Source organism: Phlebotomus papatasi, chromosome 3, assembly GCF_024763615.1.
Source record: "Phlebotomus papatasi isolate M1 chromosome 3, Ppap_2.1, whole genome shotgun sequence".
Classification (NCBI taxonomy): domain Eukaryota; kingdom Metazoa; phylum Arthropoda; class Insecta; order Diptera; family Psychodidae; genus Phlebotomus; species Phlebotomus papatasi.
In genome coordinates this window covers 71,766,368-71,792,760 of record NC_077224.1, presented here as the reverse complement: position 1 = coordinate 71,792,760, position 26,393 = coordinate 71,766,368, and the positions used below count along the sequence as shown (strand labels likewise).

The following is a 26,393-nucleotide window of genomic DNA, read 5'->3' as shown; positions in this document are numbered from 1 at the left end:
ATAACTTCAAATTATAACTGCGAAACTTTTTAAAAATGTATCCATTTTCAAAGTGTCAAAATAATATTTATTATTAATAAAACTTAAATTTATATTAGTACAGTTTTACCCAAATATGACTTCAGTGAAGCTTATAAAACGTTTGACATGTCTGAAACCTGAATTTTAAGCCTAGAACTCTGAAGTTTTGCCTTTACTAACGTTGACGAAATAAATGATTAATGAAATTTTGAGTGTCTTACCGCCAAAATAATAGAAAGCTAAGACCTATAGGATATTTAAGATCCACAGTAATTACAATCTAAAGTAAAATTTGTATAGATCGAAGAAAATATTTCGTAAAATTGTTTGTAAATATTTGTAACTTCCTATTGTGGACTTATGGAATTCTCGCTAATCGTATAGCTCACTAAAAAGGTCGTAAAAGTTTGAATTTTTTTCATAAACAATGTTCGAAACATGGTCTGTTTACGAGCATTTTTTGTTCTTTCACAAACATTTATTCGCAAATGTTCGTAAACACACAAAAAGGTGTTTGTAAAATTTTGCAATTGGTTCGCAAAGTTTTGCCAGACAAATAAAATTGTACGAACAATGTTTGTGAAAAAAACAAACTTTTGCGAACATTTTATTGGATTATACAATTTACGAGCATTTTGTAAGTCCCCAGTGGGAATTCACAAACATTTTCGAATAATTTAACGAAATATGTTTTCTTGTAGTTCTTCCTTTATATTTTTTAAAGCGAGCCTAAAATGTAATTTATCCTGGATTAGAAAATATTCCACATTTGCTCTAGAGGTTGGAAAGCAACGTTAAGACCGCGGTGGACCCTGAAAACTACACTGGATCGCATTAAAACGATACTTAATTCGAAAGCATTTTTGATGAATAAATTTATCTATCTAATTATCTAGTTGATATTTTCTAAAATAGATTGAGTATTCTTTTAATTTTTGAACTATTTATTCGTGGCAAATTTTACAAAAAATAGTTATTAGACAATTGTGACATTTTGAAGATCTTTAATGCAGTATTGATTTTAAAAATGACGAAGCATGATGCCAGTTAAAATATAAGATGTTAATTAAGATCAAAAAGCTTGTAGAGGACATGTACTTATTTCTACATCAGCGAATTTCTTCAGAATCTCTCCTATATAAACCAATTTTTTTCGCTTGGCTGTCTTTATAATATCATTTTCTAATTAATTTTGAAACTATAATATTGGAATATTTTTTGTAAAAATAATGCATTCAAGTATTAACTTACCTTTCTTACCATAATTAGGACTCAACACTCAAGAAATACAATAAATTTCTGCACAAATTCCGAATGCTTCTCAACCCAAATCTTTCAAACTTTTTTTTTTCAAGCAATTTCTGAAGTGTACCTAAAATTACCTCACGTATGGTACCTTGTTGGGAATTCAAGAGACGCACACTTGTTGTCACTTTTGAGACGGAAATAGAGGATTTAACTTAAATAAAAAAAACATGCAGTGAGTCATCGTAAAAAAATGCTTTGCTTGTGGATATTTATATTTATAGGTAGTAAAAATTTCTCCATAATCTTCCTGTACTTGGCTTCGATGGATGCTCTAAATGCCTTGCTCTTTTTACACAAATTGATCACGCTCGATCTGCAATAAAATTGGAATAGTTAGCAAGTTCAGAGACTTCATTTCTCTTTGGAAGTTGCAGCAATTTATGCGATCTGTGCCCATAAATTGTGTATCTATGTTTTTCCTGGTTTTCAAAAAGAATGTCCAATGTTATTCAACATCTCAATCAAAGCACAATTTATACGGTTGATGTTTTCACTGGCTCTTTTTTTTACCATCCACTATCAGTGCATTTCTTTGAAAATCTCCACCTTTATGTCTTGTCGCATAAACCTGTATTTCATGGCATCAAATCGATTTTAGAGAAAGCACTTTGCAAAAGAAAGTGGTTTGATCATTTTTTTTATATTTCTTCTTCAGTTCTCTTGTGGTTTGACTTCTTTCACTGCTTTTGCCACAAGTTTTTACTTCTCCTCCAAGTCTCCCATTCATACCATAATCTCCCCGGGCATTTACATTATTCATATCTTTATTGGCAAATGTGTGCGTGTGTTTTTATATAAAAAGCACTCTGTGCAATAAATAAATTATAGGAATTGATGCTTCTCTTCGGGAAAAAAAGAAAATTTTCTCACTCTCTCTGCTCTCAAACAATACCAAATAAACAATATGCTAATAGGAAATATAGCAATTTTCTATTTTTATACACTCCATACACTTCTTTTTTTTAAATATGAAGTTTATGAATGTGAAACTTCAATTGATATACGTAAAATTTCATCATGAACTTGAACGTGAAGAGCATATCGCATAAAATAAGAGACACTATTTTTGTGGCATCTTGAGAGGGAAATTAAAATGGAAAGTTTAAAACTAACAAACATTTTGGAGGTGAAAAGACTACATAACAAATTATTTTCAATTCATAAAGTGATTAATTGCATTCAATACCAATCAAATGAGTCCATTTTTCAAACCATATTCAATTGCACTTTTCATTTTTTTCAAACACCATTTCTAATTTTAATTATCTTATTTTTTAATTATTTCACATATTAGTCTCACGATTGATTATGTAGAAATTTATTGCAGTGTTTTTTTTTCTATGGCAATGAGGAAGAGAAAAACTTGAGCGATAAAAATTGATTGGTGTTAAATGATTTCTGCAGATCTTTGAGAGTTCTCTTAATGATTTACAGCTTTTGTTGGAAAAAAAAAGCTTTGACCGAAAATTAGTGCACGACATCACAACATTGTTTGGCGTTTGTGGCATGTAAGAAGAAGAGAAAAACGTGTGGAACGGTAAAAATGTCTCTTTAGATTTATCAGAATCTTAATCAATCTCTTAGCGTGTCACTGACGATGTAGTTCACAGAATTATTCTACCCACACCAGAGAATCTCTCTGAGGCGGAGAGTTAATATGACGCAAGATCTTGTAATTTTTAACTACTCTATGCGAAAAACTTATTCCTAAAGAAAAGAGGCGAAATTTTAGAAAAAAAAGTGCAAGGGGTATGTAAGTAGAATTTTGAGAGAATCGTGAGTGAAAAATCGGTGCCGATTTGTCACTGGAATCGGCTGATCAGGGCCGATCTGTCACTGTGATCGGCTAATCAGCGCCGATTTGTCATCATGATCGGCTGATGATCTCCAGTCTGTAACCGCGATCAGCTGATCGACAGTCCAAGTGAACCGTGAATTGTAAATCTGCTTTTTTAGCTGAAGTCAGAGTGGGAAATTCGATCTGATCTTTTGTTCTTAAATTTGACTTTATTTTGCCAACGTTTCGATCCTAGATGGGATCTTCTTCAGGGCATCAAAGTGCTTTGGAGAACTAACGTCCGGGAAAAGACACAAAAATGCACTACTTTTTATTTTCACAGGATACTTCGACAAGTCACTTCTCATCATCAGATGAAGACTCTGCGTACTACTTATTTAGAAGACCTGTATACTATTTTAAAATCGTGAATATGACTAATAGAATTATAAGTATTTGAAACAAAACTCTAATAATAATTGAGACGTTCAGAGCAAGAGTGGTCTCCTTTGTATGCATTTCCCTATTAAAACGGTCTACTTTTGCTCTGAGCGTCTCAATTAAGCAAGAGGAAATCGACATGATAATCTGAAACAGATTACGTATAATATAGGGTGAAAGGAACACCTACCATTACCACTTTAAGAATTTGTCATGCCATACCTATTGACACTCTCAGTACCATTTGGGTTAAAACACGTTTGAAAATTTCTCTTTATAGGAACAGATAGGTTATAGAAAAAGCGTTATATCACTTACTTACATTTTACTTGATAAATAGATTAAATACATTTCTGTCGAAGAAGTCATTCTTTGACCCCAGTAAAAAGAATGATATTCTATTTCAACTGAAAAGTTAACGATTTTTTCATATAAATTAATTTCAAATTCAAAAAATTGTTTAATAAGAATCTTCTAAATATAAATGGTAAAACCTAATATTACATAATAAATTTTTATATTTCTTTAAGTTCCAAAAAGCGCAGACAGACTTTAAGAGATTCGAAAGAAGAACAATCCGGATTGGCTCTCTTAGAAAATAAAGTTTGTAAAAATGAGTTCAAGTTTTGTAAGATCCTTATAAAAATCTTCAAATGAACTTAACTGATACTTAAATAAATTTTTGTAAAAGGGTTCGTAATTTTACAACAGAATTTGTACCGTTGGTGTGGATGACTTTGTCCCCTGCAGGTGACTTTAACACCATCCTGTTCGTAAGCTTTTCTTTACTACTAGAACTTAAGGATAGTCTTTGGCTTTACCGATTCTATCTACCATGTTTAATCGGTAAGAACCGTTCCTAAACATTAGATTTAAAGGAAAGCTTACGAACAGAAAGGGGTCAAAGTCACCCGGAGGGGACAAGATCAGCTGCACTTACGGTAATTTAGAATAATTGTAAACCGAATATGCAGCTACGAACCTCAGATTATAAGGTAAATACTGTAGATGCGGGATACTTGGACCCCCTGTTGTTCGTAAACTTTTTTTTAATTCTAACACTTGAAGATGTTCTTCACTGATCTGTCATGGTAGATTGAATCGGTAAAGATTATCCTTAAATGCTAAAATTAAAGAAAAGTTTACGAGCAACAGAAGAGCAATTAGTTGCTCCTGAAGGGCAAAGTCACCTGCATCTACAGTAGCTCATTAAATTAACGAAAAAAAGTTAGATCAGTTTCAAACTTTGGAGGTAACCGACTGCAAGTCACTCTGTTATCATTAAAATAACAGAGTTTATTTAGTTCTGTTTTATTTTAATCAAAGAGTGTATGCAATATTAAAGTGTCTACCTACATAGAAAAAAATTGGAAAAAATTGTTCATAACTGTGTGTAAATTTCCACTGGGGACTTACGAAATACTTGCAAATAGTATAGGGGAATGTTGACATGGTTGGCACAAAGTAAACCTTCAAATAACGCAAATTTTCTCTTTGTTTACAAAGAGCTAGTTCGTAATTTCTTAGCTATAGAGACGAGATGAGAAATGATAAGTCAGCTCTTTGCAAACAAAGAGAAAATTCACATCGTTTGAAGGTTCACACTGTGCGAACCATGGCTACATTCCCCTAACCCACCTAGAAGTTAGCAAAAGTTTGTAGTTTTTTCACAAACATTGTTCGTTACTTAATCGCTTGACGACCTCTGTCTTGTGCTTTTACAAACATTTGTTCATAATTGTTTGTAAATACTCAAAAAATTCGTCAAATTTTGTCATGTGTTCGTAAAGGTTTACCAGACAAACAAAAATTTACTAACAAATGTTTGTGCAAGAACAAAGAAAGTAGGCAAGTTATCATGTCACAATTTTTTTGAACAATTACAAACATTTACGAACGTTTTAGTGCGTTACACGATTTATGAACAATTTTACGAATATTTTTTTTGTATAGTAAAGGATCATTTATAATAATTAAATATTTTGGAATTATTATTATTATTATAACTATTTATCTGTTTGTGATTGGATAAGAAAATTAAAAAAAAAATTAGGCCCTTTACCTCCAAGGTTTGTTGAGTTAAAAACTAGAAGATATAAAAAGAGAAGAAGAAACCTCTCAATAAATCTTTTATTTCTGTGTATATACACTGAGAAAATAAAGTGGGTACGTTTAGTTTTTTTTTCATCATAACGGTAACATTTTCAGGTGTGAAAATATATCAACATTCTTCCTGTGAATTTTACAGCATTTTAGTGGTACAATTAACATTAAAAAGGTTACTTTAACCCCGGATAAGAAATGGAGCAAAAATTTAGACCGATTTCGAATCAATAGCGTATGGTTAAATTAGCATTTCCGGAATGTGATTTTAACTTTTCCAGATTTCTCTCAGTTATAGGATAAAATTTGGAATTTCGGACAATACAGCATTCTGGATGAACCAATTTAGATTTCGGACTCCTTCCTTAAAACATAATAAAAAGATCAATTACACTATTTTCGTAGCATTCTGGAATAGCAGAATTACTAAATCATTACTTGTTAATTAATGTGTAAATTCAGAATCGATTTCTTCGGTATTCTGCATAGTTCGAAATTCCAAAGTTTACACTAAGGTGTACGATTTACTTTAAATCTCGAAAATTTCACGAAATCAAAAATTTCCTCATTTTTCTTCTCAAATGTTTCGCTTGTATAAATAATATCTTATACTCTTTAAAGGTGTCTACACACTAGAAGCAATTTTCGTCAAAAATTGCCTTTTTTTAAAAAAAATTCTGACGTTTCTGCCTACAAGGCATAAACGTCTAAATGTCTTTAAAGAAGCATTTTTTAAAGAAATTCTTCCTATAGTGTGTAGAGGCCATAAGTTTCTACTTTTTCTTTTGCACGTCACAACAATTTCAATTTAAGATAAACATATCACTCCTTGGAAATTACAAGGGGCCAACTCAATCTGAGCCATTTTTCAGGAGACAGCATGAAAGATTCAACTTTGTATAAATAATTATCTCAATTAAGTATGTTATTAAAAACAATTTAATTCTTTTCTATTTGTATGAACATTGTTATAAACATGGAAACATACATATTTTTACCTTTCAAAATATGTTTTTTTATGAGTTAGCTCTTTGTCATTCTAAATGACGCGCAAATTTTCAAGAAATTAGAATGACACGGGATCATCTTGCTTGAGTTAGTCCATTGTTTCACAAAAATTTGAACGATAAATCTGTTTTGTGCCCCTTGACTTTAAACGAAACCGCGCAAGCAATCATAAAGAGTAAAATTTTGAAAAACTTTTCTAATAACGAAATTTATTGACTCATATCATCTGAAATTTTATTAAATTCTCTGTCTGAGTGCATTAAAACCTCAAAATCGCCAAAAAGTGAGTTGGCCCCTTGTAATTACCAAGGAGCGATATATAGGGTGAAAGGAACACCTATTGACACTTTAAGAACTCGTGTCAGGACTTATTGACACCCCAATATGTATCATTTGGAATATGAAATTCGAACACTTATGCTTATCGAAAAACGCAGATTAGTGAAAAAAACGTTATATTACTTAGAATTAATTGGATGCATTAAATAAATTTCAACATTTTGACAAAAGTGTAATTGGGGTTCACTGTCGAAAAGCTGTTCCTTCGACCCTATCAACGTAAAAAAACGAAATGAATTTGCATGTTTATTTTATGCAATTTAAATGAACTACAAAACTTTTGTAATTTTCACTGTGTAGAATCTTTTTGATATTTTGAATCATATTTTGTTCAGCAGAATATTTAGCATATTGCTCAGAATTGAGCTTCAAAAAATCCTAATGATATTCCATTGAATATCACACTGAAATTTTACACCTACATTAATCTTCGAGCTTATGGGTTTATACAAGCCACAAATCTTAAAATATTGTGAGTTGTACGATGTTGTGTTTTGAAATTTAAAGTCAAGGATGACCACATTGTTGGAATAAATCGAATCGTTTTCGTCTCGAAGAAGTTGTCTCTCAAAGAGTCTGCAAGAAAGATTTCTAAGGCACTGGCACAGCTGAATGCCAAGTGTAAGAAATAATAAAAAAAGATGGTCAAAAAAAGTGTGTTTTAAGCCATTGCGCTAATTGATTGATAATTGAAGAGAAATTCCTCGGGTTTGATGTCGCTGACATGCAAATTATAAGACAATTGTTTGTGCCAAAGAAGGTGCTTCGGAATGAATAACTTCCGTACGCGACTGGAAATTAAATTCTTCAACCAGGACACACAATTTTTGCCCATTTTCATTCTTGCCGGTTTTCCGCTTCTATTGGAATTAATTTCTTTTGTTTCAAGCAAATTCCCTCTAAAGTATTTGCTATTGACTTCACAGAGTGTTTCGTGCTCAGACACCGAAGGTAAATAAATGGGCACAGAGAAGTTCCTTTATCTCAAATTGACGATAACGATTTCACACGAAATAAACTCATTCAAGATCAATCTGATTTCTCTTTATTTTCCCTTGATAAGTCTGCAATTTTCTCCAAAATTTCCTACTGCAACTGATTATTTATTGATAATTTAAAAATCCTTGACTTCAATAATTTCTTCATAATATTTTACCATTAATTTTCTTTAGTTTTTTTTCTCCTCAGAATCCATCTTTCAAACACTTAAAACGTCTGAAATCATTAAAATTGATTTGAAATGTTGCTGCTTCTTCACCTTCTTTCCAACCTTGTTAATTGTTGTTTGAGTCAAAAAGAACATTGCTAAATAATTTTTGAATAATTGTCTGCATGTTTTTTTTAAATGCATTTTCTACACAAAAATTATCGTGACTGGAATCTTGCGCAAATGCTAAAGGGTCGTTTATGTGGACAAAGTTGTGAGATTCAATCTCTATTATTTGCATGATGAAGCTCTCAATGACCAGCAAGGGGCTACTGACTTCGATCAAAATAAGGCGAGTGACCGAAAAGATCCAATAAAAGTTACTTGAAAATTTAAGGAATAAACATGTTTGGTCAGTGAACATATAATTCAAAAGTCCAGTAAAAATTTCCATTTTCAAAACGAAAAAAACTAAAAACGTGATCATAAAATATTTTAAAATTAAACTGAAATTGTAAAAATTCATACTTAGTATTTTTGCATATACATATTTACACTATATTTACATCTTATGATTTCCATTTTGTAATTTGCAAAATCTACTTTCAAATATTGCGAAGAATGAGAACATGAGAACTTCGAAGAATCTTAACGAAAGAATTCGAAAATGGTCGTAAAAAAAACTGGACGACACTGTGAGAGGATGTGGAAGTTGCGCTGCTAACTTCACTTCAGAAAAAAAGAAGATAGCGAAAGGTGCTTGAGTGAGCTCTTAAAAAAGGTATAAATTTCATTGCAAAAATCAATATAAATCGACATTTCGCAAAATCAATAACATATTTAGTGAATCGAAGAATGATTATACGAGAATTCTGCGGAAAAATAACCATGTGATATACTGCTATGAGAACGCATTTTGTCTTACTCGAGCGGATGTGTGTAAAATGTGTACTTCTGAATAATTTTGCTGAAAGTCTGTTCCCTGCAAAAGGTAATCTCGACAATCTATTATCATCTCTCATTTGATTATAGAGAGCTATTATAAAGAACCAATTCCAGCCATAAGTTCAAATAAAGCAGGCTCGATTTTTTGTTTTTTTTTTCATTTTGTCCTTTTTTACGTCTTTACCAAGGGGTTTAATACTCTAATAGACTAATGAACGCTGCGCTTTCCGATATTCGGGTGATTGGGATCGAAAATTAAGGATAAGAATATATGCAAGAAGGGGGATTTTTTGATATTCACTCGAATATCGGAGAGCTCTGTGTAGAGTAGATCGTGTAGATCAGAGGAGTGCAAGAACCGTTGAAACCGAATAAACGTCAAATGAAACATGTAAGTCAATGGTCAGAACGCTACTAGAACAAACTTATTTTGACGTTTATTCTGTTTCAACGGTTTTTGCACACCTCTGGTGTAGATGCATCTACATTCTGATATTCCTATTCCAATATTGCATCTACACTCCGATATTCGGGTGAGAGCGATGAAACTCATGAAAAATAAAAAAAATAAAATCCCCTTTATCGTGTAAGTTTTATCTGTCCGTATTCGATCTCAATCACCGGAATATAGGAGAGCACTGTATTCAGTCCTTTTGACATTCTTCTTACTGATTCGTTCTTATGAATAGTCAACATTTATTGGTCCATCGAGCCGGATTTAAGGGATTTAAGCTATATTGATTTATCCATGGAATTAATAACCTTAAAACTGGAGCTTATCGTCAAGGAAAATATTATTATAAGCTATTTTTTTAAGAAAATCAATCTACCTCTGAATCGGTAGAGCAAGATCTGTTCAGGGTCAAAATCCTTAATTAGTTTGGAGTTTGGATTAATATTCTATATAGAGAGTATGATATGATTTGTAGTCTGTAGGCACGTAAGGTTTATTTGAAGCCCCTATGTATAAGATGAAATGCCCTGCCCTGACTCGACCGGTGGATCAATTTTTGAATGTTTAATAGTCAATTTCTCTGAAATTGTCACTGATTCGTATTATTATAAACATAGAAAATTCTATTCTAAATTCTTTCTCAAGTTCGAAAACCGTAGTAAAGTTTCGACACTCACAAGAGAAGAACAATTATTATTATTTTTCCCATTATTCCTTTAATTTACAAAGAATTATCTTGATATTTTAAGCTAATTCTGATAATCTTCCGAAAGTACCGAATATTAAATTGGGATAATTCATTAGTTGTGTCCGTCTACCATTATTGGATTGTGCTAGAGTAAAATTTGGAATTCGGGGGATAACGGAGAATTCCGGATAAACAATTTTGGAAATTCTGTTTCTAGACTTTGTTGATAAATCGCTTATTATTTAGTAATTCTCCAGTTTTGAAATACTTTGATTTGAAGATTGTGTAAATGAATTTGAATTCAGTATTTAGACAGTTCTCTGAACTCTAAATTGATTTGCCCGGAATTCCAAATTTTACATTCTAACCGTAAAGGCAAGAAAAACAATTTTACAAGAAAATTACGAACTTTATCATCTAACAAAGTGTCAGTATGAAGATACGCATACGACGAAAAAAAAACAGAACGATCTATGGATCTATTTCATATTCTGAATTTCAAAGTCAAAACCAATCTGGAAAATACTTTTTTAGCCACACTGCGAGAAATCCCAAAAGTTAAAATAACATTCCAGAAATGTTAATTTTACCCTGCAGTATTGATCCGAAATTGGTGTAAATATTATGCTTTTTATTTGTATTAGGGGTTAAAGTTACTCTTTTTCATGTTATTTTACCCTGCAGTATTGATCCGCAATCGGTGTAAATATTATGCTTTTTAAGTGTATTGGGGGTTAAAGTTACCCTTTTTCATGTTAATTTCACCCCTAAAAAGGTGTAAAATTAACATTAAAAAATGTTGATATATTTTTACACCTAAAAAGTGTCAAAATTATGAGGAAAAAAGTTAATCGCACCCCAATTTTTTTCTCAGTGCAATCCTAAATTAAATTTTAACCAGTTGCAAACCCATTTAAGTAGTATTGAAAAAGTTCATAAATAGATGAAAACTCTCTTTGAATACATTAAATCGTAGGTTCGACCTCTTTTCACTTATTGTTTCTTGTATGCTTCGCATTTAAAACATATTGAGTTGCACCTGAATCTTACAATACTTCATGTAAACCTCAAGTGAATAGCCTCTTGATGGTCATTGATGATGCTCTTGAGTGATGTGTTTTAATGTTGAACATTTGCAGAGATATTGAATAGGCAATGTGTGATAAATGAAGAGGAGAATAGATGATGAATGTGATGTGAGAGATATTGACAAATTAGCAGAAAGAGTGAAAATTGAATTAACAATGGCGATTGAGGGAAAATATTTGCAATTCTAGGGCATCATTTGCAAATTATTTGTGTTGGTTGAGGTTAGAAAGAAAAAAAAAACCACAAATATTGCAGAAAAGTGATGCAAAACATGTAGTTGGTGCAGGAAAATGGGTCAGAAACACAGAAAATACAAAAGTGATATAATTTTTTTTTTCTCACTGAGACACATTTTCTCAGATTGCGATATCCATCTCATTTAGAGCTTCTCGTGTAATATCCATAGCAATAAGATTTTTTGGGATGATATTTTTGTCAGCCAAAGTGTGTGAATTAAACCATTGTTTTTAACTTAATATTTTTTTTCTTCCACTGACAAAAAGAAACACCCACGATTTTGTTATGTATCCGGAGCATTTTTGTATGGATGTACTCGCATTAATATTAAATAGAAATTCTATAAATCACATACTAATTGCATATTTAATTGCATAATATACTTCTTTATTTCTCTGTCTGGCAGACCGTTCATGATTAATTTTGGTCTGAGTTCTTCTTCTCTCAAAGAGTTTTCTTAATTCTTTTATGGGTCAACAGTTTACCGGTGTGTATTTTTCAAACGCTTCTCTGAATCTTACTTTGTGGCAAATTGTGGTTAGAGTCAGAGAAAAAGAACTCGATTTCTAATTTACTGCGATTCTCATATTGAAATACATTTAGCCACCACAAAATAAGAATTGTTGATCGTTTGTGTAAATAACCAAGTCAATATGCATAAGTACACACAAAAAAAAGTCTCGCAAATACAATTTTCCATTTGCTGAGCACTTTTCAGGTCAGTAGGTTTATCAAATCATTGATTTTGAGAGGAAAATTCATCACTCACCTTCTCGTATTCGAGGTTATTAATTACTCCTGCATGGATTCCAATTGCCCCTAGATTTATCCAATGTCCTCCGAATGGTTGCCCTCGAATACGCACTCCAATGTCAATAATATGAGGTACAACGGTTGAATCGAAGCTCAGGTAGTAGAATCTGTTTGAAAAAGTAACCGAAAAGTCCAAATTTTATATTCAGAAAACCCCAATTTTTTGTTTAACAATTTTTGGGGTTAGATTAAGCACTTATAGGGGTTAGATTAAGAAAATTTGTAAAAAAATGTTGCTGGATACCTATTGGAACTATGAATATCTATATGATTGCAATGGCTGATCAAACTTCAGTGCGTAAGCTTCTAAGCCAAAAGTTTGAGTAGACTATTTAGAAAGAAAGAAAAGAGCCAGAAGAGCGCACAAGCACGGATATTGCGAGAGTTCTACGGCTGTTGGTTTAAAAATTAAAGTCCAGAAAAACGATCAAACAACAGTTACTCTTTCAACTTATCTAAAGTTGGATCGTACCAAATCAGGTAATTGTTAGAATCAATTGGAAATAAATGATGTTTTATTGTCTTTCCTTGATCTTTCTACTCAGATTTCCCTTTTTACACTGAGAAAAAAAAGAGGGTGCGATTAACTTTTTTTCCTCGTAAATTTAACACTTTTTAGGTGCAAAAATATATCAACATTTTATAATGTTAATTTTACACCTTTTTAAGGGTAAAATTAACATGAAAAGGGTTAATTTAACACCTAATACACCTAAAAAGGGTAATATTTACACCGATTTCGGATCAATAATGCAGGGTACAATTAACATTTCTGGAATGTTATTTTAACTTTTTCGGATTTCTATCTCTGTCAGTGTACACTCAGAAAAATCGTCTTCCTGAGGTATTATTCCTGAAGACTAGATTAAGCATTTTCTGGTGTTATTTTAAACACGCATGATTGAATTTATTAAACGATAAGTTAAATCTGAGGGAATTGCTTAATAAGAGCGTGGGAAATTATTTATGACGGCCTTTCCTGTTCAAAGGACAGAAAATAAATGGGTAGAATACAGAAAAAGGATTTTTATTCTGAACTGAATCTTCTTCAAACCTTTTCTCTTTTCTAATCATGAGGTGTGGAAGGTTAGCCTAAGTGTCCTAAATTCGCGACCCCTTTTCATATAAACGGCTCAAAATTAATTGAGGAATACAAAATGTGAATTTATGAACACTTTGGTATAATAGCAAAACCCCAAATTCATAGAAAAACTTTTCTAGAGGTTAGATTAAGCACTTGCAAGGGTTAGTTTAAACCTTATTATATTTTATAATGAAAAACTCACCTTGTTTCCCATCCATTTATATCACTCCTTACTGGAATGTGTTTCTCATTGGATCTGTTCAAGAAATGCTGCACGTGTAGTAAATTATCCTCAATCAGAGGCTTCATGCTGCAATTTCCAGGCCATGTGACCCTTTCTGTGTACAAGAAATCCTCAGCCAAGACAACTCGGCAACGTTTTTCAGTCGTAGCATCAACAATAAATAGTATAATATCGAGATCGATATCCTTGTTGCTCCTTTTGAGAGCGAATGAGAACAAAATGTCATTTGTACAGTTGAAATCCACGCAGAATAGTCGATAGACTCTCGGAGAGACGCTCGTGATTCTTAAGCAGGACCCTCCGTCAAAACTGTCCTCAAAATGATGTTCTATGTAGGTGTGATCAATTGGAGTAGACATTTGAGGTTGCTGAAGGCGGAGATTGAACCAAGGAGATGACGAAACTATCACTCCGAGTTCTCTCCTCACTAGTCCGGATCCTACGCAGAAAGATGTGTAGAATGGAAGCTCGCAGGGTCCACTGGTATACAGGTAGTTCCAGAACGATGCGTAGAAGCGATTGTTCCGACGGAAGAAGGCCTCATTGCATTCTGTATTGCCACGTTCTGAAAAAATGTCTACGGAATCATTCTGCATGGCCTCAAAGGTCCACCCAATGGCAAATAATCCAATGCTCAGGCCTCTTTTTGCAATTTTCTCGAGAGTTTCGTGGGTTTTGAATTGAGCCACTTGTCCTCTGCCAAACACATCAATTCCAACGAAAACATTTTTCTTCCGCCCAGGGTACTTTAGGGACAGAAATCCTTCGGTGTCGTCTAGATTTTTCTCATTCCAGTTGTAGTTGAGGAGAATGGCGTCACAGACTTCGAAAAAGCTACTATTCTTGAAGTTTATCTCATTTTGCCAGAGAACCGTTCCATTCTCAATGACGCTGTCATACCAGACAACTAGGCCCCCCACAGTCCTACGAATCTCTCCAGTTAGGTAACTTACAAATTGCCTGAAAAGTAAGGTTATGTTTAGTGATTTGTGTGCATTGTTCAATCAATTTTTTCTGAGTGTAAACTCACTTGAGCAAGGGAATCTTTTCCGGGATGACCTGGCATTCGATGTTAATGAGCCATCCGTCAAATTGGCAGTGGTTGGTGATGAAGACTAGTTCATCAACGACACGTATCATATTGTCCTCAGATTGCAGGACTTCTGCCATAATTTTTTCCCCAGCGCCGGATTCTGTGATAAAAGTTCCGAGAACTTTAACGCCATGTCTGTGGGCAGCGTTAATCCACTGAAGAGGTGGGATGGTGATGTAGTTGTGACTGAAGTAGCAGAAGTAGTCAATTCCAGCCCAATGGTAGAATCTGTAGTCATCCCATTTCTCAGCCCCATCCACAAATCTATCCGCTCGATAGTTTCCCGCCAAATCGTGGCACACCAATACTTCCGGCCGCTTATCCTCCATCATATACTCCTGCTGAGGTGGATCCATAAAGGACATCATCCCAAATGCATCTCCCAGTTTCCTAGGTCTACTCCTAGGTGCCAGTGGCTCCACAAGTTCATTCCACTTGATTGGATTGCGTCGGAAGCTAAATAACTCGGCATTTGATGTCAATGGATGACACTCAACTCCATCTGCAATCATGATTCCCTTTTTTACAATTTTGTTATTCTTCCAAAGCACTCTACTTTCCACAAAAGCTCCCAACAAACTAACTGTAAATTATTTGGAAAATGTAGATAATAGTTGAATTCTTTATTCAATTAAATTTTCACTGCCTTCACAGTTGCATAATTTTCACAGACTACCATTGTTTCAACGCCTACCGCGTTTTTCTCCAAATTCAAATTTCTTTTTAACGGATTACAATTCAATCAAATATTTCACACTAACTATCCTAAGTCCAGAAAATGTTTCTGGATGTTGAGTTGAGGAAGCTCACAACAGCAAAATGCGTGTGATAAAATGTGGTTTAATTGGAATACTCTTCTCTGCAGTTCGCACTATCAATTCATTTGTGATTTCCGGGAGTTCCCCAGAGAAGAAAATTTTCCATTAGAAGTGCGGTACTTTTTCCGCGCGGGAATTTGTGCCATGGGCAGTTAGGAAAACTTTTTTTTAATACAAATATTTTTGCCACTTTTCTTCTGCGCAACGCTCTCTTTCACCGACTATTTGTGTGGAGAAATGTTTGTTAGCGTCCAGTATGAAAATCCCGCAATCTATGCTCTATCGCAAGAGATTGTAAGAGAAAATGTTGAATTACATTTTTGTCTCTTATCAGGCTAATTACAATTTTGTGTATTATAGAGAAATCTTTGGCGGGTGATAGGGTAGCAATTTTCAAGATAAGATTGGAGACTAAATAGAATTTTAAGAAATGAGTCATTTAATTATTTGATTGCGATTTATCAAATTCTCAAGATATCAATAAAAAATTGTCTAAGGAGATTATCTTCTGATTCTCTCATTTCATAATTAATCAGACTTTATCTTCAATTTTATAAATTAAAAAAATTCTTCAAGATTCAGTGGATATGCTGCTATACATTCCATAATATTACTTGATTTCAAAAATCTAAACTTTGGTTTAAAGTAAGGGCCTCGACAGACCTGAGGATTAGCCGAGAGACAGCTTAGCGTAATTATATTAGAAATAATCGCCAAACTACATTTCTATCATTTTCCACTAAGTCGTCTCTCGGCTTAAGTCATAAGTGTGTCTAGGGCATAAACTTTGGTGAACTATATTCAATTCAATTCAATTCAATTCAATTTATTTTCATCTCATTACGTCTTTTTACCCCCCTTCCCATGCGTCCATCGCCGTCTTAGCGTTGATTCCAGTCTCCAGGACTAAACGATGGAAACGTCCTTTCACAGACTGTATGTTATTTGTTACAAAGTCATTGTTACAATTACATTGGGAATAGGCCAGACATAAGAGAGAGTAGTAAAACCACTTCCGAGCCAAAAGGCTGTTTGGAAAAGTGGATGTTTTTTATACTAAAAAAAAACTACAAAAAAAAAATTAACAAAAAATATCAATAACTATATAAATCCTGATAACAAGTCTGGTGAGCAGAGAAATATTCGACAACAATTAAGAAAATTTTTACTTAAACCATACTAAAAGTCGGATGAAACTTGCTTCAAGTTATACGATTTCTTGATTTTAGGTCAAATTACTAGAAATTGTCTAACTGGCTGTGGATATTAAAAATATGTCATAAAATAAATCATAAAGATGAGTCATAAAATCAATACCTCAACCAGAACACCCTAAAATCCGTACCGGTACACCCAAAAATCAATACCGAAGTAGGATAAAATCAACACCAAAATGGGTTGCAATCGATACCGAAAAAACCGTAAATTCAATACTCCAAATGGGATAGAAACAGTACTGCAATACCCTAAATTCAATACCGTAATGGGATAGAATCATAACCAAAACGTCCTAAATTCAATACCAAAATTGGATAGAATCAATACCGGAACACCGTAAAATCAATATCAAAAAGGGATAGAATCAATACCACAACGCCCTAAAATTAATACCTCAATGGGATAAAATCAATACCGGAGCATCATATTCCCAATTTTCTCCTAAAAATGGACTTCCAAAATTCAATACTGCAGTGAGATAAGATTAATTCTACTACTTCTAAAACTCAATACCAATTTTAGGTAGAATCAATACTATTTTTTCCTAGAAAATGGATTTTAGAAAATTAATGCCACAATGTCCTAGAAACAATTCAAATATTTCTTGAATTTATTTCAGAATTAAAAATCAATCCATTTTCAATCTATTTTTGAGAAAATTTATAACAGTTTTGGTATTTAAATCAATACCACGGGTATTGAATCTGGATACTTCAAAAAAAAAAAAAAATTCTGTGTAAGATTAGTTAAAGATAACTGGCGGACAAAAAGGTTCTAAAATCATTATATACATAAATTTAAAATATTATAGATTAATAGTGGTTGAAATTAGGGTTATTTTGAAAACATCGAGAAGATCAGTTTTAGTAACTCGAGCTGGAACGTTAATTTTAGTAAGTTTCAGAATTGCTTTTAGAATATCGAGGGGATCAATTTTTTAACCTATGGGGTTTAATTTTAGTAACTCGAAGGTTAATTTTGATAGCTGTGTTAAGCCATGCCTAAAACGGGGATCCAAATTCGTCCCGTTGGAAACCCATCCTTTTAGACAAGTCTTTGTCTTAAAGCCCCGTGGCTTATAGCTGGAAGGTTAATTTTACTAACTTTCGGATTGCTTTTAGAATATCCAAGGGATAAATTTAAGTAACTGTCAGGATCGGTTTTGGAATATACAAGAAGTAATATTTTAGTAACTTTTAAGATTGGTTTTAGAATACACAGGGGACTAAACTTTAGTAACTTTAAGGATTGATTTTATTGACTAAAGGGAAAGTTTCAGTAACTGAGACCATTAATTTTATAAATTTTCGGGATTACTTTTGGAATATCCAAGGGGTTCAATTTAGTAACTTTCGGAGTTACTTTTAGAAAATACAAGGGGTTAAATTTAAGTATTTTGGGAACGTTAGTTTTAGTAATTTTCTGGATTGCTTTTAATAACTGGAGGGTCAATTTTAGTAAATTTTAGTAACCAGGGATCTTTAAGTAATATTCGAGAATGATTTTAGTAACTGGAGGGTAGATTTTAGTTACTGGGGACATAAATAAATTTTAGTTTCAAGTTTGATTTTGGTAACTGGAGGGGGTAAAATTTAGTTTTATCTATTCAATAATTTTATCTCTTCAATAATTTAATTTCTGTATCCGATGTTTCAATCAAAATTCCTGATTCCGATTTAAAAAGCTGTCCAAAATAACCCATTGCCTTAATTGTAATCATTATAATAAGTTTAAAATATGCAGATTATTTAATTTTGTGTAATGTACTAAATACTTGAAATATAGTAATATTGATTAGTTTACTAGATGAACCAAACTGTCTATAAATTCGATTGAGTTCTAATTAGCTCATAAAGTATTTCAAAATCATGAAATAGATTAGAGGTTCTATACTGTAAACCTCTTCTCAAATGGACTGTAGAGGCTGTCTACATTTTCGAAAATCCTCGGGTGAAATGACGACTTTTCGACACTGTCGAATTGGGTCCCAGTCAAAATCCCGAAAGTCAAAATCCCGAACATCAAAATCGTGAAAGCCAAAATCCCGAATAGGCCAAAATCTCGAAAGCCAAAATCCTGAATGGGCCAAAATCCCGTATTCTTAAAAGTGTCATAGCTACTCCCACGATTCCACTCGCGCTTCCTGGAGGCAAAGGGAAATCTTCTGTGTCTTGGGAAATTATTCTAAACATTTTCCTTCATTTAATTTAATCTCTTCCGGGATTTTGAACATTCGGGATTTTGGCTTTCGGTATCTTGGCTTTCGGCTTTTGGCTGTCATCTGTCGAATCAATAGTATCGATATATCTATATCTGTTAGATTAAATGAATGTCGACTTTTTACGCATTGTTGTGCCATTCATTGCGACATTTTTAAAAGAATGTGACTGTTGATAAATATCTTTATTAGTCACAGCTAGTGCTGCTATCGTTTAAATTCTTCAGAATCGACAGTCAATAGTGTCGAAAATAAGTTATCATATTACCCCTGGTTGTTATAAATATTATTATTTCAAGTTTTTTTCAGGTTGTTTCTAAGCCACCGCGGTTTGATGTGGTGTTATTGCCTCCTAAGATTCTATCATTGTTAGTGACAGGTTTAAACTTATACGAATATTTAAAAACTTCAAAGAGATTCTCTCAAATATACTGAATTTGTAAAGAAAAATGCTACGGAAGTGAAAAGCTTTTGTTACTGATACTAATTTTTCGTGTTCCAGGTGATCAAACGATATACTTTTGGGCTTAAGGATCGAGATTGAGGTAAGTTAAAGAAAAATGAATTGTTGAAAATGTTTGTTAATAGGTGTGCAAGGTGTGCGAGGTGTGCGATATAAATCACTTTGTCACACGAATAAAACCCCTGACCTGACTCACTAATTCACTCTTTCTTTACATTAAAAATAATGATGTTATAAATCATATCACTTTACTATTAGATTTGCTTATCACTAAAAATAACATGCTTTTCATCGGCTTTAATACTTGAAGTATTTTACTGGCTCTTTTATTCGAAACAATACTGGAAATGAGCTAAATATGCGCATAATCGGTTCTTTATGATTTTATCGCCGAGTTTTATTTATTGGTTTTACACTTCATAACCTAAAGATATTTTATCAAAATCTCAAATAAGAAATGAGCGTGAAAGTTTCAATGATAGGTTCAGAATCTTGATCGGGTACAAGTTTGTACGGGATTCCAAGACATTTCCAACAAATCCAAATTGATTCCAAATGGTTCAATATTAAGTTCTCTAGATAAGTTTCAAACTTTGACCTTGAAAACCTAAGCTTGGAATAAATTCAAGATAATTTTTGTATATGAATGAATTAAAGTATTTAGAGGTGGGGAGTCGTTATAGGAGAAAGTTTTCAGGTTTCGCACACACCCTAGCTTCGAACACTTCATATTTTGCCCATAATCCTTTAATGAATCTGTATAAGAATTTGGTAAATATGAAGCATGCAAAGCTAGTGTAGGGGAAAGTGCCCATGCTTTGCACGATCCCAAGCTTTATAATGACTAAATTTTTCCTATGTTTCTCAAAAAATGTGACTTCGCAATATATTTTAAAAACAGGACACTTTCCCCTGGTGTTTTTAAAACTTAGGTGCGATCACTGAGAACAAAAAGGGGGTGCGATTAACTTTTTTTCCTCATAACTAACACTTTAGGTGTAAAAATATATCAACATTTTTTAATGTTAATTTTACACCTTTTGAAGGGTAATATTAACATGAAAAAGGGTAACTAGAACCCCCAATACACCTAAAAAGGGTAATATTTACACCGATTTTGGATCAATACTGCAGGGTAAAATTGACATTTCCGGAATGTTATTTTAACTTTTTCGGATTTCTCTCAATGAGTCATATTTATTGAAAAACATAGGGAATATTTAGTCATTATACAGCTTGGCACCATTCAAAGCATGAGCACTTTACCCTATGCGAAAGCCTTTCCCTATAACTTAAAATCAAACGATTGTTATAATTATGTCTGTGGAGTTCAGGGTATAAAATCAATGATTTGATCTAATTTTAAACAAGATTGAAGGCTGCACTAGGTGCTTCGGTAACAGAAATTCTCAGTTCTTTACCTACAAATTTAGTTTTTAAGACCTTAAATTCTAAACTTAAACTTAAACCTTTCCCGCCAAAATTATTCTCTCTGAATTAACCATTATTGAGAGAATAAGAGTTCCAGTTTTAATTTGCTCTCAATTCTCTCATTTTGAGACCAGAGAGAAGTCATTGAGTTAGATAGAGAGCTCTAACGTTCACGAAGTATCGGAGAAATCGTCACGAGAGTGTTTTGGCAAAAGAGGAGGGAATTAAATATTTTGAAGCATCTGTCAGACTTCCTCCACGTCCCACGGATTCATTTCATGTTAGAAAAGTGAAATTGCTGAAAAGGCCAATATTGTGCAAAGTGTAGAGTTCTATTTCGCAGAAGGATCTGACCATTCTGCTGTGTCAGAGATTTTTTTCCTCTTTCATAGAGGGTTCGCGTGAGAAACTCCGTGGAAAATCGCACAATACGCGGAAGTCCGTGGGTGTGTGCGTGTTATCAGTTGAGTGTGGAATATTGGACGTCAGATAACAAATTATTGGGAAACTCACCCACTCCCTGGACGCAGTTTGTATCCATTTGGTCAGCGGTGGGATTGTGTAGTCTCCTGGGAAGTGCGTGTGTGTGTAATTGAAGGTCTTCAAAGTGAATTAAGGATGACAGCTGAGGTACAACCTGTTAATCCTGAGGACCTCAAGGCGCTCAAGGAGCGGATGCAGCTTATTGCCGAAGCTGATCCTACTCAGTATCACAATGAATTTTCACTCAAGAGATACTTAAGAGCCTTCAAGACCGTAGACGCGGCTTTTCAGGTAAGACTTGTGCACATCACCTAGTCCTCAATATTTCCTAACAAAACCGTTGGGCTGTTTTCCATTGGAAAATCAATCACTTCCCTTATCGCGCTTTTTCTTTTGGGTTTCCTGTCCAAAAATTTTGTATTTATTCCCATTCACAATGTCACCAGAGCTTCCACTCCACTCTCCGGTTCTTCCATCCACGTTTCTCTCTTTCTCTCTCTTGGATTTGCCCATGGTTTTGGACCTAGATGTCGCGCCTGTATAGCATTTTGAATACAACGGTTTTTTTTTAATACCAAACCTTCCATAGGCCATTCTCAAAACCAACAAATGGCGTGAGACCTACGGTGTTAAGGATCTTGAACAATTGCCTGCCATTCAGAACAATTTGCTTAAGGCTAGGGTCCTGAATCACAGAGATATCACAGGAAGACCAGTCATTTATATACCAGCAAAGAATCACAATACATCCGAGAGGGATATTGACGAACTAACAAAGTTCATTGTCTTCTGCTTGGTTAGTTGTTCCCATTAAGGTTATGTCCAAATCTAACCTCAAATTCCATCTTACAGGAGAAAGCGTGTCAGAAATGCTTCGAGGAAGTCACAGATAATCTGTGCATTGTCTTTGACCTAGCTGAGTTCAGCACATCTTGTATGGACTACCAGCTCGTGAAGAACCTCATTTGGCTTCTAAGCAAGCACTACCCAGAACGTTTGGGTGCTTGTCTCATCCTAAACTCACCCACGATATTTTCGACCATTTGGCCGGTGATACGTGGGTGGTTGGATGAAAACACTTCCAGTAAAGTGTTCTTCGTGAATTCCGAAGAGGAACTGTGCAAGTACCTCATTCCTGACATCCTACCCAATGACATGTAGTGCGCTAGAGAATCAGACGACCTTGTATGGTATGTTATGTATAAAATATGAGGGTTATACGTAATGATTTTTCTGTCAATTATTTATTTTCTCCACTGTATTTGATGAAAAATCCAAAATATATGGACACTATATATTGGTTAGTGACACCAACGACATCTGGTTTTTATTTAATGGACTGATTACACTAAGTTTTCTTTTTTAACCCTTTAAGGACGATTGGGTCACCGGTGACCCAAAAATTAAATTTTTCCTACGGCCTTCTAAAGCTACGTTTTGCACAAAAATGTCAGAAAAAGTGATTTTTTCTGACCCCCGATTTTAAACCTTATCGTCCTTAAAGGGTTAAACATGTTTCTGAAATTGATGATGACAACTATTCACTCAAAGTCAAGATTATTTTGCTAAGAGATCAACAAATCGGCAAAATTTGGCCAGAAATCGGCAAATTGACAGATCAGCATGAGATCGGCAGATCAGCACCATTTTTGGAAGAAATCGACAGATCGGCAATCGAGTAAACTGTTCAGTACAGTTATCGGGGATCTCAGTAGCGCAATAGGCAAGACCGTTTCTTCTTGGTCGGATGAGATCTCTGGCTCGACTCCCACAGTTGTGAGTTCGAGTCCCGCCCGGTGCAAAGATCTGAATGTTTAGAAAAAGACATTTTCACTGTGATATAAAGTAATAAAAATACACCGCCTCTGCCCAAAAAACTCCGGGAGCATGGAAGAAGCATCCGCATCACGGGGAAGGCGCACCTGGGCGGTCTACACATGGATTTAGCGGATTCTTCTAACACGGGATACAACAGCAGCAATATAACATGATTACATTGTAACAAGTATTCCAACACGATTAATAATAATAGTACAGTTGTCTATCCCATAGCTGTTACCAGCCCTAGAAGCCAAATGGTTAAAGATTGAGACTTGGGATCTTCGGAGGACACCCCTATAAGTCGGTCTCCGCATCATTAACATGTCCCCCATTTCTCCTTTTCCCTTCAAAACAGTGTTTTTTTTGGATTGTTCGAAAACGAATTTTTCTTCCATATACGAAAATGCCGTTAAATAATTCCTAATAGCGGTTTTTCAAGGTCAAAGGTTAAAACAGTAGTCTAGACAGCGTACTTTGTATAGGTACATGTTTGGGTTCATTGGAAAGCTGGAATTTCTGCCAAGACTGAACCGGTTCCAATCGGTTATGAAACAATAAGTATTTTGTTTATCCTATAGTAAATTTTATTATTCCTAAACTATTTTAGGCGATTTTTGAGTGATTTGTGAATTGGTTCCAATTGTTTATGAAAAAATAAACATTAACGACCCGAAAGTACTTTTGAGGTATCATCTAAGTTACGAGTTCGAGCATTACAAAGAGCATGAGACTTTTACTATCAGTTTATTTTTAATAATTAATATTGACTGTTGATTTACTTTCAGACAAAATCCCGCTCCATACCTGTTGACCTGCAGAAGAGTATCAAGAAGAGTGGAGAATTCGCCACAATCATAGATAAACTGTGATTGTGGTCCTGGTTTTCCAACCAGGGCTACGGTGTTCTTCATTTTTAATAATGCATAACCTACAAAGTCTTTGTTGGATGTTGATGGAGAAATTGTCTCTCGTGCAAAGTCCGAATTGTGTTCAGTATAACGATTTTTGTGACAATTTTTTCCCCAAAATTTCTACACCTGAAGAAGGAGGAAAACCCGGAAAACCCCTCCGAAACGTCGGCTTGAGAAATTAAGACGAGAAAGGAACCAAAGGTCAATACTGTGTTTTACTGTGCCTTATACTCAGTTTACTGGCCGAAAATTATCTAGTATTGCATTACTATTCGGAGAAAATATTGCATCTTCTGGACAGCCTGCTTTTTGTGCTTTTACTTCAAACAGTTACATGTATCTGCGCCATTCTGTGTTAAACCATCCAAATAGTGTCATTGTTCCAAAAAGTGATATATGAAGTCCAAGTGTATGAAATTGTCCAAGTAATTCCCCAGAAACCTAACCAGAACTTCCCCATACCTACCTATACCTGAGGAAGGAGGCAATCAATCTCCGAAACGTCGTAATAGGAGTAAATAAGTTTTAAAAAGGTCTATACAGCCTTTCTTGACTCGAAATTATCTAAAAACAGACCGAGAATACAAATCACTAGAGAGAGCAGTGTTACTACGCTTTTTTTGTACTTGCACCGGCCTGGAACGCAGACGGTATGAGATATCGACTTTCGGTCTTCAGTGTCCCTCCCCTCTATAAGTAAACACTATTGTTTTTCTTCCCCCTCCCTTTTGCGGTAAAATAAAAATATCAATATCTAAATATCAAATCATAAAAGAATTCTTGGATTTTTTACCCAATCTTATGCTGCAAGCCCTGTTTACACACAGTAAACAATTGTGTAAAAAAATAACGTGTAATTTCCAAATTAACAACTAAACACATTTGTAAATTTTGATTTTTACTACTATTAAAATGGTAAATTTTGTGTAAAAATTTTCAGCGCGTATAATTTAAAGATGTAGTTTTTACCACTATTCGAGTGGAATAGTTTCATTTTAAAAAGTGGTAAATATTCCGCAGCGTGTAAAATTTGGTGAGTGTAATCAGAAACGTGTAAAATCGCCATTATAGTTTGACAGCTGCTGGAAGCATCCACCTCTGAGTATTTTCTTTAGTTTTTTGAGTTTTATAGCCTCTAATTTTGCGAAAAAAGACGAAATTCGTCAAGAAAGAAGTGTAATACTCCTGCTAATGTGTATTTTTAAGATTTTATACGAGGGATTGTGAAAAAATATAGTGCTGAAATTTACGTGGCGTCAGTTTGAGTTCGTTACTATCTGTGCATAGTTTGCCTCAGACGCCTCAGACTTCTGTTCCAAAGTGGTGGCCCCACAATAACCACCCCTTGTGATCATTGATCCTTCAGTTCAATCTTTAAGAAATACAGTGTGAAAATCTGCATATATTTCACCGGATATTGAACTTGTTACAAATTGTCATAATTCCCTAATTCTATTCTCGAAATAGACGATTTTCATCAGTGTTTCTACCCAGTGGGGCTCTCCTGTTCTTTTAATGAGTCTCAAATCTATCGCTCAGTGATCATCCCAAATTCCAGTTAAAGTTTGAAGCGTATTTTTCCGCTATTAAACTTCTACGATTGCGATTGTGTAGTTCCGGGAACGATATCCCTTAGTGCGCTGTTTATGGGGCATTTACTTCTGTGGGTGACTTTCACGTTAATACTTTTTATATAATTAAACTTATTTTATATGTACAGAGGAAACTGGATCACGGAGATGGACAACCAGAGGAAATGAAGGTATTGATGCTGACAGAATCGTAATATCGTGGTGGGTTGTGATCTTCCATCACTTCTCCGTCTGAGAGCGGTGTCATTCATTTTCCGTTTGATTTCGATTTTTCGTTGGGAGACCGCAATACTTAGCCTCACTCTTGATTCCCGGGGCCTCTGCCAGGGTCTGCTGACTCTTGGTTTCTAGAGCTAGCTCGAATCAGCTCTCCCGCACACTTTTTGTCAAGGGGATAGTTTTATATAATTCTATTCCCCCGAATGTCCGACTATCCGTTGACGGAATAACAGACTACTTCCAGTCTCAGTCCTAATAATTTAATTTACCTTTTTTCTCAATATCGCCTTTGCCTTACATCCACTTACTTAAATTTTGATAATAACTTTTTTTTCTTTTTTTCTTATTCTTTTGCCAAACATTGTAAAAGGGGCGAACCCTATTTGTTTGAGAAATAAATAAATAAATAAATAAATACAATACATCAC

General features: G+C 34.1%; 3 protein-coding genes across 4 annotated transcripts in view; 2 read left to right on the top strand and 1 right to left on the bottom strand.

The window, feature by feature from the left end:
- Positions 1-24,515, top strand: part of LOC129807695 (nuclear pore complex protein Nup93-1) — a 90,872-nt gene extending 66,357 nt beyond the window's left edge. Inside the window, exons 4-5 of the mRNA XM_055857139.1 lie at positions 19,548-19,590; positions 24,029-24,515. The gene's annotated coding sequence lies outside the window, so the exon portion shown is untranslated. The remainder of the gene's footprint in view (positions 1-19,547; positions 19,591-24,028) is intronic.
- LOC129807696 (cytosolic endo-beta-N-acetylglucosaminidase) lies at positions 1,524-21,512 on the bottom strand. 2 transcript variants are annotated; one of them, XM_055857141.1, is made up of 5 exons: positions 21,453-21,512; positions 14,729-15,293; positions 13,657-14,658; positions 12,327-12,477; positions 1,524-1,642 (listed from the first exon to the last, which is right to left on the bottom strand). In XM_055857141.1, the coding sequence occupies exons 1-5, from the start codon at positions 21,478-21,480 to the stop codon at positions 1,619-1,621; spliced, it is 1,770 nt and encodes a 589-aa protein (XP_055713116.1). In that variant the 5' UTR covers positions 21,481-21,512; the 3' UTR covers positions 1,524-1,618. The 2 variants fall into 2 exon arrangements, with proteins under 2 accessions (XP_055713116.1, XP_055713115.1); XM_055857140.1 differs by lacking the exon at positions 1,524-1,642 and having other exon boundaries at positions 11,785-12,477.
- LOC129807700 (uncharacterized) lies at positions 21,558-22,739 on the top strand. Its single transcript, XM_055857148.1, has 3 exons — positions 21,558-21,713; positions 22,012-22,218; positions 22,275-22,739. Exons 1-3 carry the CDS (start codon positions 21,558-21,560, stop codon positions 22,581-22,583), a joined length of 672 nt encoding a protein of 223 aa, XP_055713123.1. The 3' UTR covers positions 22,584-22,739.
- Positions 24,516-26,393: the final 1,878 nt, after the last annotated feature.

Bases quoted from the DNA above. Each gene is read 5' to 3' on its own strand.
- LOC129807696 (XM_055857140.1), bottom strand. From the start codon at position 21,480: ATGGATACAAACTGCGTCCAGGGAGTGG. The intron at 15,294-21,452 runs GTGAGTTTCCCA...TCATGATTGCAG, and splicing joins AAACTGCGTCCAGGGAGTGG to ATGGAGTTGAGTGTCATCCA. The intron at 12,478-13,656 runs GTGAGTTTTTCA...TTTTTCAAACAG, and splicing joins ATAAATGGATGGGAAACAAG to ATTCTACTACCTGAGCTTCG.
- LOC129807700 (XM_055857148.1), top strand. From the start codon at position 21,558: ATGACAGCTGAGGTACAACCTGTTAATCCTGAGGACCTCAAGGCGCTC. The intron at 21,714-22,011 runs GTAAGACTTGTG...AACCTTCCATAG, and splicing joins CCGTAGACGCGGCTTTTCAG to GCCATTCTCAAAACCAACAA. The intron at 22,219-22,274 runs GTTAGTTGTTCC...TCCATCTTACAG, and splicing joins AGTTCATTGTCTTCTGCTTG to GAGAAAGCGTGTCAGAAATG.